Here is a 15072-nt window from a genome sequence, read left to right as displayed (position 1 = left end):
TATTATTTGAATCATTTCATTATCCTGCTGTTTTCACCAGAGACTAACATTTCGTCAAAATGTATTTAACAAACAGTCACATCACAGTTTGTTGACTTGCCAGTTTCCACAAGGACTCCAACATAATCTGTAATCTAAGAACGAAGTATTTCATTTCCCTTTGACCCCTGGAGCTCAGTTTAGCTCCAGGGCATAATATAGGCTTGAAAGGCGGGGAGAGGCTCTCCATCTTGGGCAAGAATTCCTACGAGACCTCCTGGAGGGGCTGCTGGTGGTGGTTTACACAAAGGAGGCCCTTCAGCTTTAAGTGGGGTCTGTGTTGGGAGGGCTGCCCCAATCTGACCCCCCTCGAAGTACCCCGAACCCCTTAACGTCGACACACACACACATACACACTCGCACTGCTGTAGTCTTTAGCCTTGGACGCCGTGCAGTGTAATACTCACAGTAATCTGGTTAGAAATTAACCCAGGGGTAATTATGCTAAATGAGCGTTACACGATCCCCAGTTCAGCCCGACCGCCCTCCCTCACGCTGCCTCTCCCTGCCCTTCCTCCACTTCCCCACATCCCTGAGACGACTGATAATAGCCTCTCCACTCAAACTCTTGCTCTGACATCCATGGGCACTTAACAAGATCTACAAGCTTTACTCTTTCCAGCAGTACGCCTGCTTTTTCCGTGTTCTGTGTCAGTTTATAATAATGAAGTTTAATGTGCGTCACTTTGCGTTCGGTGATCTAAACGAGCCTTTCATACGACGGCGTTTGGTTGTCCACTCGGTAGACTAAGTGTGGATTGATGAATCCTCTAATTGGCTGCATATTGTTTCTAAGTTTATCTCAGGACAGGTTTCACACAAGTGATAGATGAGTCGAATTTAGATCTTAACCTTGTTTCTATCATCTGGCTGACACCCACCTTTCCAGGCTGAGTGCAGTGATTGAACTGTGCCAGTACATAAACAGTGGAGCAGTTCATTAGAGCCTGTGATCAACTGTCTGTTGTCCCATTTACTCCTTCAGTGATTAAAGATGAATGGCTATTTAGACTTGCCGTCTGGTTTTGCTTACTGATAATGACACTGCTAATGGCAAGTACCACTGGAGACGTGGAGGGAGAGTAATGAGTAAAGAAACCTAAGTGGTTAAGGGAAATCCGGTTTGACTGGATGCCCATGGGGATTATACTGGACTTCAATTACAGTTTTTCAATGTGCCACTCAACAGTTGTTAAGGGGACACATACCAATCGAGTCATTTGATTCATTACTGAATCGAGCAAATGGCATGAGTGAAGGTAAGGGTTTTGTTTAACTATCATCCAACAATGTTCTTTCCTCTGTTCCAGGTGACTTGGTTTCCCGTGCCATGCACCACATGCAGCGTCTGAGTTCAGTGCGTCCAGGCTTGAGCCCTGCCCGCCATGCCCGTCCCCAGCAGCCCGTGTCCTGGTCGCCTGATGCCCTCCACACCCTTTACTACTTCCTGCGCTGCCCGCAAATGGAGTCCATGGAGAATCCCAACTTAGATCCCCCACGCATGGCGCTCAGCAAAGAGAGGTGGGAACCATGCATGACTGGACACAAACGTTTCAGATGCTTTCAACCAAGTGCATAGCAGGCCTTCTGGTTTTGGATCCAACCGTAGAAAACAAGTTTTCTTTCTTCCCCTTTAATACATTTTTATTTCCATTGCTTAGTCTTTGTGTCTCTAATCATTGCGAAAAACAATTTTTAAAATATAGTTTCTAAATCAAGTAAGCAGCAACCCTTCTTTTCCATTCACCGGTAATCCCGTTACCGTCTGGTCACTCAAGTGTTAATTTTCTGTAGGTAAATTACAAGTGAGCAACAGCTCCCAGGTGTTAACGCTAGTCTGATAGAAGGGTGTACCTTTAAAGGCGTAAATTAGGCTAAAGACCGGCGGTTTAAAGGATTTTAAGAGGTGCAAATGGTCTGTAATTCCATTCTGTTCTCCTCAAATCTTCCTTGAGTCGCCTTTGTAGAGCAATTATGGCAATCCTTGTGTACCACTGCGATATGTGGTTGAAAATAGTCTGGATGCAATACAGCACATGACAGGCTCTGGCTGTGTTGTCTGCATACCTAATAATTTGAACACGTTTCTTGGCTAATCTTTGGTTTTACATAGGTCTCTGGGAACTTATGTTTCGTGCTGGTTGATTTCCACAGAAAGAAGGGAGTAATGCGAACTGAGTCATGTCTCCTTTCTTACAAAACTGATAAAACGTGTAGAGTTGCTTAATATGTGTGCTCACAGGAGTTCATAGTTAAGTGTAATGGTGAATTTAGCAGTTACGATAAATGTGAGAGATTATGTGCCTTCAGTTAAGGTAAATTATTGCTTACAGTTGTGTGTGTGTGTGTGTAAGAGAGAAAAGTACTTGCAGCCTCCTCCTACATCTGTGTTCTGTGTGTGTGTGTGTCACGGAGTAACCATATGTTAAAAAATGTCAGTGGAAAGTGCTCTCGTATGTGTAAAGGTTAATTGCATTTTTAACCTGATGCATAGGGGCTTGTCTAAAGGCAGCACTCAAGCATATAAATGGGACGCAGCTCCCACTAAAGTGTGTTCAGCTTGCCGTGGTAAGTCAATTACTGTTTTGTTTTTTTCTGCAATTAATGTTTTGAACTCCAGTAAATCACGTGTTTGTTACTGAGAACGTAGCAGCTGTGAGATAATCATAGTTGCTTAAAGTTTTTATGGTGAAATCTACCCATTTACCAATTGTGTGTATGTGTGTGTTCAAAGCTAGCTAGCCTCTATGCATTAAATAATGAGCAAAAGTGGGCTCCTCATTAACATCAATAAGAACAGAACAGCAGATATACAGCCTTCCTTTTCCCTGTCCTGGCTGTTCCTCAGATGTTTTTAATGTCCGATGTATATCAGCCTGGTTTATGTGTGCAGGATGAAACTGTTTCTCTTCCTGTTGTACTGTATGCTTTGGAACATCTGTAACATTCTTCTTTTTCTTTCTTGGGCATCTGCCGGTCGCCAGTTTGCCTATCTGTGTTTTTATATCCCCGTATATCTCTCCGTGTGACCCGCTGTAGCATCTGTGAATCTTAGCACACATGGCAGACTCAGGTGGTAGGCCGGAGCAGGGCAAAACCTGGTAGTGATTACAATGCGAGCGTCTGGTAATGATACAGACTTTTTCTCTCCTTCAGCGGGGCCTCTCCATCCTTCTGGCTCACCCTCTATCGAAAGCTTTATAAAAATCTTTTGGTGGAAACCCAAAACCACCAAATCTGTGTGGGCCACATCATCAAACATTATAGGGAGCCTGGTGAGACCCTTATTGCAGAATCCTCGAGACTACGAGAGACGCCCTTCTTTTTGTTATGATCCTTTAAAGCCGGTGCTTAGTTGTGAGTGATGATCCTGTGTTGGGGTATTAAGACTGCATCGAGTGTGGGAGGGCAACGCTGGTGTCTGCAATTATTTTCCTTTTCGCACTCTTATTCTTTAAGCCGCCATGCAGAAAAAAACTTGTGTTATTAAAGTTATGTTGTTAATGGTAGAATCACTAAAAATGAGCAGTTCCAACAGTCCTCGAAGCAAACCCCCGTCCTTCCAACTCCTCTGGTTTGTTCAGAGCGTAGAAGGGAGCGCTAATGGATAGATGTGTTACTGATAAGAAGTAGCCAATGGAGCTTAGTTCTAACCACAGATACATCAGATATGGTTACCCTCATGGAGCCCTTTATGAGTGTAATCGGACTCCAGATCAGTGGTTAACCTTGACCCTTTGCAAACCATAATGGGGTCTAAAACCTGATTGAAGTTTCTTACAATCTGAACTCAACCGCACTGGCTTCAGGTTATAGGGCATACAGGACATATGGGACCAGTGGAGCATGTGCGATTTGGCCTCCGAGGGAGAAAAGTCTTTGCTTTTTTATCTCGGGACAGGTTAGAGTCCAAACACACCTGACCACGATTTGGCCTGACTGTCATTTTACGACCTGCCAGGTGGCGGTAGGCAAAGCACCATGAATCAAAGCTAACGTTTATATGCTAGCTTTGAACATACATGTGGACATCTGTGGGAGAGTTTGTGTATGTCTGTCTGTGTGTGTCTACATCCTGCTGTGCTCAGTATGCAGCCTTAGCATGTTGGGTCAGTAGGCTAGCCAGAAGCACTATCTAGTTTCAGTGTTAACAGGCATCTCGGCTTTGATGTTGCGCCGGCTCTCTGACGAAGCTGAAGTTTGTGTTTCAGGCTGAGGGTCCAGACACAGGGGTCAGATGTGGGGTGTGAGGGGGGAACCAGTTCGGATAATGGGGAAAAGGGTCTCAGAAGAGAAAGAGGAATGACACAGCTTTGGTTGGTGGTACAGACGTGGTGCATCTGTCTGCAGCTCTGAGCCGCTGGTGTGTACACAGACATTACCTCAGTTGTTTTGTAATCTTGCACATTTTTTGTGCAAATCCTCCACTCACACTCCCCACCAAACATTAAATTCTAATTGGCAAAAAAAATGCCACTGACAGTATTTTATTGGGAAACCACAATACCAGGCCTTGGAATAAATACCCTGCTTTTGTCCTTGTGTGAGTTTTTAAGATTTATTCTTTGCTCACTAAAACTGATAAAGTCAAGGAGAGAAATTTTCTGAAATGGATCAATGAAAGTTGAGCGCTTCAAGCTGGATAATGTTAATTGGAGCTGGTTTACTTCTGGATTAGAGCCAGTGTGGTGTGCATGCCTGGACGCAGGCAACGCAATAAAAGTAGTAGGGTGGATGCCTCGTAGCATTCAGGAAGACACGTGCGCAAATGCCTGCATGAATGAACAGACGCACACACACACAGCCCAATTTGTGTTGAGTGGAGGCCATTAAGAGAGGAATAAACATTGATTCCCAAGCCCATTGCTCCTCAGAAACATGACTTTCTTATCACTCTACACCCGGAGCACTGTCCACAAACTGACAGACTGCCACCCAACCCCCCTTCTTCATCTCAACATACCCCACCTGCCTCCTAGCAGTTTTCCAAACACTTAAACCTTCATTATATGTACCTATCAGCCACACTTAACCATCCCCTCCTCCTCCTCCTCCTCCAGCCCCCTTGTCTGCTTGTTAACTGTCACGCCTGGGTGACAGCAGGACTCCTCCTCCTGACTGATTGCCAACTGATAAACGACTAAAGCAACATCTGACAGAATAGCCTAAAGACGGGAAAAGAAGACTTGAAACAGTTGACAGCAAATTATCTGCAGGTACCTTGAGTTTTAAGGTCAACTAATGCAGAACAGTGCTAGTAAGAAGATACAGCAAAGCTTTTATTCATCAGTATTTCTGCTTTACTAACTACAATTGGATGTAGACAGTTATTAAAAGCTTAAATAGAATAGAATAGAATAGAAAATACTTTATTTATCCCAGTCTGGGAAATTACTGTGGTACAGCAGCAAGAGAAAAACACCAGTCCCAACAGAAAAAGAGCCAAAGTTAAATACTATTTTAAAAATTACAAAGAAAAATAGGTGAATAAAATAAAAATTAAATAAATAAAACAACTGTACAAAATGTGCAAATTGAAAAAACAGTGCAAAGACAGAGGATTAAATTCAATTAAATTAGCTACATCAATCCGGAAAATATATATAATTGGTAGTTAAATTGATCTACCTTTATTACAAATGGAGAAGACATCGACAAAGTACTGCTGTACAGGAGGAGCTCTTATAGGAAACCTCAGGCTGCTGCTTAAAGTAAACGCAGTGAGCAGAATAAACAGCACTGCTCGGGCCCCATTGCTCATTAACAGTAACTACAATCAGACCCTATAGTGCTACATACTTGTATACTGCCCATGCTTTTGCCTCCATCTGTATTCATGATCTGCATTTTAAGTGTTTGCACACTTGTGCCACAGAACAAAGGAAAGATAAGAATAAAATCACAGCAGGAGAGAAAGGTAGCTTAATAACTCGTGATAACACAGAACAATCATTAACACACTCTGACTGGGCCTTCACAGAATCCCGAGCAAACAACAACAATAACATTCACGGTGAAGTGTCATTGTTCACAGGAACACTCTATGCACATATGGTGTTAGAAAGGCACAGACAAGAAGGGGATTAATGCCAGATAACCGGCTAGACATGGCGGTGCAGATAGGCGTATCACCTAACGGGATTTAGAAGAACAGATGTAGGAGAAGGACAATGAAGAGCGAAGACGCAGCAATTAAACAATCCAGATGACTTTCACAAATGCAAATTGCCTCCTCGGCATTAATGAATGTTTCTCTTGTTATTTTGGGCTCTTGTCAGTCATTTCTATTTTTGTCGTATTATTCACCTTTCAGTTCCAGTTGCTTCTCTCTTTTCATTCTCGGTTTAGATCTTAGAAAGCATCTACAACAATGCCACGCCGCTGCACCTCTGTTCAACTCCCCTCGGTAGCTTATTCTGCTACTGCTGGTTTAAAAATAGGCTGATTATTCAGGAGCCTTTCCAGTGTTTTGTTTCTCAAACCACAGTGCAACTGAAGTCTCACATCGCATCAAATGCAAGGAAAGCTGATGTTTAGCTGTACAACTCGGGGACCAACATATAAATGCAGATTAGTCAGGTGTGTGTACATCTGTTATTTGAGTGTTTTGATGACATTAAAGGAGAACGCCAGCTGTATATGACCTGTAAAAGCAGACGAGCGTGTGTGATTAGCAGAGGTGACGTGCACTGTGCAGACTTTCTATATGTATGAGTGTGTGAATGTGTGTGTGGGGGGTATTTGACGGTGTCTCACTGTGGTGAGGGGGAAGAACCAGACGCAAAATAAGTCATCTGGTTGAAAACAGATCACTCTCGAAAGATTGAATCATGTGTGTCCATGAGTGAATCATGAGTGTTGAAGAAGACTCAGCATTCACAGCACCCTGGTTTCCACAGAGCCTCATAGTTTACTGGTTCAGCACAACAGAGCTTGTTTGATGTCAGTGGTTTACCAAAGAGCCCGCCATGTACGTTTAGTCTGAACAAAATATCTGTCACCTGTCTCAGATTTAAAGTATGAATACGAACCCATTGTACTGATGATTTATCTTCTTCCTTTGTAGGCCATTTTTGCTGCTTCCACCTCTGATGGAGTGGATGAGAGTGGCCATCGTCCACGCTGAGCATCGCAAGAGTCTACTGGTGGACAGCGATGATGTCAGACAGACCGCCAGGCTTCTCCTCCCAGGATTGGACTGTGAGCCAAGACAGCTGAAGTAAATGAAAACACACACATTTGGGTTGTCCTGCTGGAATTCTTAACTTAAATTAAAACCTTTCTAATGACTTCAGATAATAGTTTTCTCTAATTTTCTTGATCTTGCTTTAATGTCAGCTCTGTGTTTATGAGGTCGTCCTAATTGGTTGACAAGAAACAACAGTTAATTGCTAAGACCATGCCGTGCTTCCAGATGTGCGCCTCCTTTGACCCACACACTGTATGCTTGTAATTTAATTGGTCCTCACTAACAAATAAGTCCAAAGTGTGTACAGAAGATTAATGACCGTTCACCGACTGCAGCGTGGCTCATTAACCTCTTCATGAAGTGTACAATTATTTCTAAAGAAAACTATCACATGCAAATGTATAGTGTGCAGGAGCCGCAGAGTGGTTAAATGAAGCATCACACAAAGTGTCTTTAAACTGACCGAGCAGATCGAAACAAAAAAAGCCATCAGCCAGGGGCTTTTCTCAGATTAATTGCGAACTGCTTATTTATTCTCTCTCTCTCTCTCCGTCTCTGTATCTCTTCCAGACCCGAGTGTTGCTTTAGCTCCTTCAAGCGTCTGGACTCCAGAGCTGCCACAGATAAGTTCCACCTAGACTTGGGATTTCGGATGCTCAACTGTGGTCGCACAGATCTCATCGGTCAAGCCATTGATCTGCTGGGGCCAGACGGGGTCAACAGCATGGACGACCAGGTACTGAACACACACATGCACGTGCTTGTGGTACTTCGGTTGAAGATTTTGCTTTTAATTTTAAAAGTTAGGCAAGTTCTGGTTACACTAACACGATTGTGTGCGTGTTATATCTTCTATAAGCTTCATGGATTGTTTTTCCTGCCCGTCATTCAGGGTATGACCCCTCTGATGTACGCCTGCGCAGCTGGAGATGAGGCTCTCGTCCAGATGTTGATCGACGCCGGGGCCAACCTTGACGTAGCGGTAAAGACGCTTCAATAATTCCAACAGATGGACAGATTTATCTTAATATCACACACCTGCACATGTGTATTACCTCTTCGAACGACAGGGGATGTTTCCAATTTGAAACATCTACATTTATAGAGGCTGTAATGAGTTTGATGTTTTCTTTCTGTTTCTTTGGGGGAATGATTTTTGGTGTGCAATGCTAATTTTTCACCTCTGTCTTGCCAGGTTCCACCGTGCTCCCCAAAGCACCCCTCGGTGCATCCCGACAGTCGACACTGGGCGGCCCTCACCTTCGCGGTGTTGCACGGACACATCTCCGTAGTGCAGGTGGGAAGGCGTTCACGCAGATGTAGTGTATAAACTCTTAATCTGACATGGCATGTGGCATTTCCCTCAAGGGGAAAAACACCCTGCTCTGTATGCACAACGAGTCGCTCTACATGGTCCTGAGCTAACTGGATGTGATTTTCAGAAGTAAATTGACAAATGTGAGGTCAGAGGTCAAACCATAAAGGAGTTACAGGATGTCAGGCATTGCTTAATATAACAGATGTCATGTGCCTCTGCAGCTTCTGTTGGATGCCGGGGCCAACGTGGAGGGGGCAGCAGTCCGCAATGGACAGGAGAATACAGCAGATACCCCGCTGCAGCTGGCTTCAGCAGCAGGTGGGCACACACACAAACATTACAACACAAGGCACAGCTGATGTTAGCGTGTTGTTTAACTTGCAGTAGGTCTGTGTTCTGATCTAATTTATAGCTGCTAAATTACCACATTGTACTAAATTATAGAGGCAGAAAGTCGGGTTACGCAAAAGAAGAAATGAATGAACCGCTGTTGCAGCTTTCTGCATGACAACTAATAACAACTCCCGCTGTTATTTGTAACCAGGACAGCAGTGTGCTAGTTTCTCCCAACGACCACCAAGAGTAACACAGGATTAAGTTGTGAACGTGCAGGAGGAATGAGGAAATGAGAGAGCAAATGAAGGTGCAGCGACAGCAGCCAAAGCGCTGCCTGCGGTTGTTTAGTAGCCTCTGGGCCGCATTCCTCTGTGGGATCATCTGAAAGCCACACATAGCTCTAGTAAAAGAGACACATGCTCTACATCCAAGCAGTGACAGTGTGTAAACAGTGCCTACTTATGAATGTGTTGCTCGTTTAAGGCTGCGAAATAAAACAAAGTGTGGTGCATTTTCATTGATCCCTGTGGTGAAGTGTAATTGTGCTGCGGTAAGCGAAATAAAACAACAATATGGATATTTAGAGGATAAGTACACTCAGGAATTATAAAATAAGCAATAAAAACAATTGACACTAGTGGGGTGATAAGTGATGATAGCAAAATGAATAAACTGTACAAATGAGAAGAGAACAAATTGCTAACTGTGGTTGTGGGTACGACCAAGATAATAATGTTTGATATTCTAAAAATATCCTATTTAAATGTGTTCTGGAGCTGTGTCTGTATATAACTGACCGGATATGTGTTTCTCAGGCAACTACGAGATGGTGAGTTTGCTCCTGGCACGAGGCGCCGACCCCTTATCGAAGACTCACGACGGAAACGCCCTCACGTCATCCCTCTATGAAGACATGAACTGCTTCAGTCACGCTGCTGCACACGGACACAGGTATGAGTCCATCAGTCTGACCTGTAAAGCTCTGAACACAGCTGATGTAGGAGGACAAACACTAGTGCTGCAGAATACTTTACCAGCGTTTACATTTGAGCTTTGAGGAGACATTCTTTCCTTTTATCGTGTGATGAAATAAAAGACCTCGAAAGTGTCAGTACGAAACGCAAGTTCAGGGTCTCGCTGGATTCAGAGACCATCTGTTTCTTTACGCCAACTGCTATTGTAAACTTCTCCACCTGTTCGCTGTGTGTAAGTGTGAACACAATGTAGACTCAACACTTCACATTCCGTAGTGGGGGTGATAGATTATGCAATCAGAGAGGACGCTCGAGGGTCACAGAAATAGAAGTATGCATTGCCGGTTTGGCATTTATTAATGATTCTTACTTTCTTTACTTGCATGCCTTCTTTCTCACTCCCCCCCCTTCTTCCTCCCATTTATCTTGTCAAGGAACGTGCTGAGAAAGCTACTGACTCAGCCCCAGCAAATCAAAGAGGATGTCCTGTCTCTGGAGGAGATCTTAGCTGAGGGGGTGGAAGATGAGGTGGCTGGGATCTGCCCTTTCCTCCCCCTGCCGACCACTCCTAACGGCCCCGCGGCCCTCCCGGAGGTGGGCATACCGAGACTCTGCAAAGCCAGGATGAAGGCTCTGCAGGAGGCCAGCTACTACAGCGCCGAGCACGGCTACCTGGACGTCACCATGGAGCTACGTGCCATGGGTACCTATCGCACTGCAAGAGAGGGACGTACTTTCTTTTCTAACAGTTAGAAAACCCAAATAACACACTCGTTCTGTGTCCAGGTGTGCCGTGGAAGCTACACGTGTGGCTGGAATCTCTTCGTTGCGCCCAGCAGCAGTCCAGGGCAGGGGTCACCCTTTCCCTCCTCAGAGAGTTCACCACAATCCGAGAAGAGGACTACTGCGAGGAGCTGGTCACCACGGGCCTCCCACTTATGTTCAGTATCCTGCGTACCACCAAGGTACCATCAAGCCTCGATGTCATGTCTGCTTGTTTTCCTCCTGAAATGAGTTTGAATTTGTGATGTAATGCCCCCCCCTCTGTTCTTCCACTTTCCAGAATGATGCCATTATCCAGCAGTTGGCAGCTATTTTTAGTCACTGTTTCGGCCCTGCACCGCTTCCTGCCGTTCCTGAGATGAAGGCAACTCTTTCAGCACAGTTGGGTAAGAAAGAAAGCTCTTCAGTGAATTCACGCTAAATGCTTCAAGTGGAAAACGATAATAGCCTGATGTTGATGTTAATTTAATTATAGCTGCATTCAGAGCGTTTTGCTGGAAAAAAAATCAATTATTCAAACAATCACTTAGCTGACTAATGGCCACGCATTCAGACTGACTGTCCTGCTGCTAGAAAGTTGTAAGAAGGTGCTCATGTGTTTTCTACAGATCCTCACTTTCTGAACAACCAGGAGATGTCAGATGTGACGTTTGTGGTGGAGGGGAAACCGTTCTACGGACACAAAGTTCTGCTGATCACTGCTTCTGACAGGTGAGTGCAGGAGGGTTCACACTGGACAGAAGAAGAGACATAGAGAAGAACAGTTAAAGCTAGAGTATTCAAGATTCAAGATTTTGAAAGCACACAATGAAAGAAAGTATTGGAGCAGCTCTGTAAGTCTTCGTACTGCTGGAGGACTAGTCCAGAATGTTGGGTTCAAACCCAAAATAGACCAACACAAGATAAATACCATCAAACAACACATGCTCACAACGAGGCTTTAATGCAGACAGGTGGCAAACGAATAAACAGATGCACGTAAACACACCCTAATGGAACCGGAGGAGGGCTGAGACAACGGAGAGCGCTGGAAATGCACAGATACACAAATCCTGTGACATGTTAAGCAGTACGAGATGTAGTACTGTAAAATGTGTGGGCAGTTGGTAGCACTGTTGCCTCGCAGCAAGAAGGTTGCCGGTTCGCGTCCCGGTGGGGGCACCGGAATCTTTCTGTGTGGAGTTTGCATGTTCTCCCCGTGCAGTGTGGGTTCTCTCCGGGTTCTCCTCCTCTGAAAACATGTTGAGGTTAATTGGTGATTCTAAATTGTCCGTAGGTGTGAATGTGAGTGTGCTTGGTTGTCTGTCTCTAAGTGTAGCCCTGTGATAGACTGGTGACCTGTCCAGGTGTCCCCTGCCTTCACCCTAAGTCGGCTGGGATAGACTCCAGCCCCCCATGACCCTCGTGAGGATTAAGCGGTGTATAGAAAATGGATGGATGGATGTAAAATGTGTCTGCTATTCTTGTGCTATCTGCTCACTAGCTCTAGCAATGTGTTCATGTAGCCTTGCAGAAGATCACAGTGATGCAGAACAGACAGGCCGGACTAAATGCAATGATTGGACTTAATTTGTTTTTAAGTTATCAGATTTATTGATTGCTTTAAGACACCAAACTGTTTCTGGATTACATTGCACACTCTGGCTTTAAGTCAAACAGCTTCAATCAATACATTTGTTTTCCTTTAGATTCAAGTGTCTGCTGGCCTCCTCTGGAACAGACGGAAGCCCCAACAAGGAGATCGAGATCAGCGATGTCAAGTACAACATCTTCCAGGTAACAAATACATGTTCAGATGTATTACATACAACAAAACACGAATAATTTAGATCAACCACTATATTTACTTGTTGCTAACTAAGACCGTTGACCTCTCCACAGATGATGATGTCATACCTGTACTGCGGAGGAACAGAGTCGCTGAGAACCAATGTGCCTGACTTGTTGGAGGTGAGATTGGATAATGCCTAAAATAAGATTATTGTTGGTGTGTGAGTCACGCATGAGGTTGAATCATCACCCGATTCACTTTAATAAAGACACCAGCATTCATGCTATTCTTGCCTTCACTGTTGGAACATCGCGGTGGAATATAAATGTCAGTTCTTTCTTGATGCCAAGTGGCACGAAACAAAACAGAACAACCAAATCGTATCTCTCAGGCAGCAGGTTTATCTATCTACACAGAGAGAACAGTACGTAAATCACACGCTGTTCCTTTCTTTGCAGTATCTCGGCCACATAAACCGCGTGAGCCACTTTCAACACAAAACCACCTGCTGATTCCTGCTAAACTGTCCTCTACAGATATTTGGGACTGCAGTGGCACAGTAGCATTCAAATGACCTTTTTTCTTTTGAGTAATAAATCAATAGTTTGTGACCACAGGGCCAAGCCAGAGGGAGCATACTGGACTTGTCCCCATCCCGCAGTATTATCATGACCAGACTCTAACAAATCTCTGATATAAGATGATTTAATTTTATTTGTTTAAAAGGAACTAAACCAGTGGGAATATTTGCAAATAGCGCTGGTGGTTCTAGTGTTGCAGCACCGTCTCCAAAAATGGTCACAGTCTGGAGCCCCGAGTGTTCAGGCTGATAAATAAGTGTATGACAATTGTATACGGTGTTCATAAACATGCCTCTACAAGTATATCAGTATGGTCTCTATACAATATTACTCATCACGGTGAGACCTATTGCATTCGAATGTTTAACTTAAGTAGCTGTGGATCATTTTAAAAAAGGGTTTCAGGGACGATTCACTTCACAACAAATTCAGGTAAATGCATGAAACCAAAGTGAACAGGAAGCACCAATTACAGGAGTCACAAATGAAACTAAACGTTGCTCTAATAAGAACGAGTGACAGTATTTCTCCAGCGTTAACGTTTTCCCCGTTTTCTCCTGCAGTTGTTGTCAGCGGCTTGTCTGTTCCAGCTGGGGGCGCTACAAAGACACTGTGAACTCATCTGCTCTCAGCACATCAACCTGGACAACGCAGTCGGCATCTACAAGACAGCCAAGGTAGAACACACACACTACAAGTCACTGTGCAACAAAAAAAAGAAAAGTACACTCTAATGAAGGTAACTCAAAGGAGGATACTGTATGTTAAAATGAAGTGTCTAAAACAACTCTGTGATTGTCCTTTCTTGCGACAGGCGCACAGTTCAGTGGAGCTGGGCTCCTTCTGTGAAAGCTACTTCTTGCAGCAGATGCCGGCCCTGCTGGAGAGAGAGGGCTTCAGGAGCCTGCTGCTGGGACCCCCCGGAGTCCGACAAGGGAACAGCTCCATCTCTACGCTGGCTCACAGTCGGGGCGACTCACCTCTGGAGGAGCTGGAGGCGACCCTGGCTCAGCGGATACGCTCGCTCTACGTCACCTCCAGAGTCTGAGGACGACGCCGCAGACGCTGCGGAGAGAAGACGAGAATGAACGGAAGAATGTTGGAGCGACACGGGATCAGATGTTTAGGAGGAGTCCACATGCAGGCGTTTCCCTTGTAAATCTGATTCTGTCTTTCTGTTAAGGAGCAACTTCCAAAAGACACTTGAGCAGTTTACTCTCAAGTAATTCAGTGTTTCATATTTTTTGTTGCCAAGCACTCCATCCTGACAGTTATCCTGATGTACAGCATGTTTATGAAGAAAGAAAACGGGACGATGTTCTTTCTCCAGAAGCTCAGGAAGCTCAAACGGAGAAGCAACAGATGGATGCAACAAGTGGCAACTCTGAAAAATGGAACAACACTGCCCTCTGATGGACAAAACTGGTAAAAATAAGTAATTGCCTTGGAGGTTTGGGATCAGTGGCGGCCTCCTGGTTCTGACTGAAGTAAGGTTACAGACTGAAGCATCTATTCAAGAATCAAGTGAGCTGGACTTTTAATAATGCAGAGTGGGAGGAAGGAGTCAGCCTCAGTGCCTCCTACAGTGATGTAAGCTTTGGATTAACAAGTGTACTTTTTTTTTTTTTATGTAACTGTGTTTTTTTTTTTTTTAAAGTATGACCGGAGAAACAAAACACTTACTGAAGAGTGGGATGGACATTTTCTATTTAATGAGGAAACAAACAAAAAAAAAAGATGTGAGAGTATTTAATGGGGGTGTTCCCTTTTTATTTAGTTTTTTTTTTAATCCAAGCAAATTATTAATATTATTGTTTTTAAAAAAGAAAAGGCTTTGGTTGTTTTTCCAGGTACACTCTAACAGTTAACTAAGCTCATGTATGCTGAGGTTTAATGCTTCTACACTGCGGCACATCCGCAACAACAAAAAGTCTGTTTTAATGCTGAATATTGTAATAAACCTGGTAAACGAATGCCGTCGCTGTGTTTGTGTGGATCGGTGTGGACTCACCTGAAGTCAGGACGACTTGAAAATGCACAAACCTATAAAATGGAAGTAATTACATGTGCAGCAAACAAAA

General features: G+C 44.2%; 1 protein-coding gene across 1 annotated transcript in view; it reads left to right on the top strand.

Moving 5' to 3' along the window:
* The window catches only part of abtb2b (ankyrin repeat and BTB (POZ) domain containing 2b), a 44004-nt gene extending 29040 nt beyond the window's left edge, over positions 1 to 14964 (top strand). The window contains exons 3-17 of the mRNA XM_008296911.1: positions 1350 to 1560; positions 7106 to 7258; positions 7799 to 7964; positions 8121 to 8210; positions 8424 to 8525; positions 8768 to 8864; positions 9698 to 9833; positions 10291 to 10559; positions 10643 to 10821; positions 10920 to 11025; positions 11248 to 11350; positions 12328 to 12415; positions 12521 to 12589; positions 13555 to 13668; positions 13806 to 14964. Of these exons, the coding sequence (XP_008295133.1) occupies positions 1350 to 1560; positions 7106 to 7258; positions 7799 to 7964; positions 8121 to 8210; positions 8424 to 8525; positions 8768 to 8864; positions 9698 to 9833; positions 10291 to 10559; positions 10643 to 10821; positions 10920 to 11025; positions 11248 to 11350; positions 12328 to 12415; positions 12521 to 12589; positions 13555 to 13668; positions 13806 to 14039 (2117 nt within the window). The 3' untranslated portion in view covers positions 14040 to 14964. The remainder of the gene's footprint in view (positions 1 to 1349; positions 1561 to 7105; positions 7259 to 7798; positions 7965 to 8120; positions 8211 to 8423; positions 8526 to 8767; positions 8865 to 9697; positions 9834 to 10290; positions 10560 to 10642; positions 10822 to 10919; positions 11026 to 11247; positions 11351 to 12327; positions 12416 to 12520; positions 12590 to 13554; positions 13669 to 13805) is intronic.
* Positions 14965 to 15072: the final 108 nt, after the last annotated feature.

The sequence above is a fragment of the Stegastes partitus genome, unplaced genomic scaffold (assembly GCF_000690725.1).
Source record: "Stegastes partitus isolate 25-593 unplaced genomic scaffold, Stegastes_partitus-1.0.2 Scaffold1165, whole genome shotgun sequence".
Lineage (NCBI taxonomy): Eukaryota > Metazoa > Chordata > Actinopteri > Pomacentridae > Stegastes > Stegastes partitus.
Note: the sequence above shows the minus strand (reverse complement) of the source record. Positions and strands in the feature narration are given on the sequence as shown.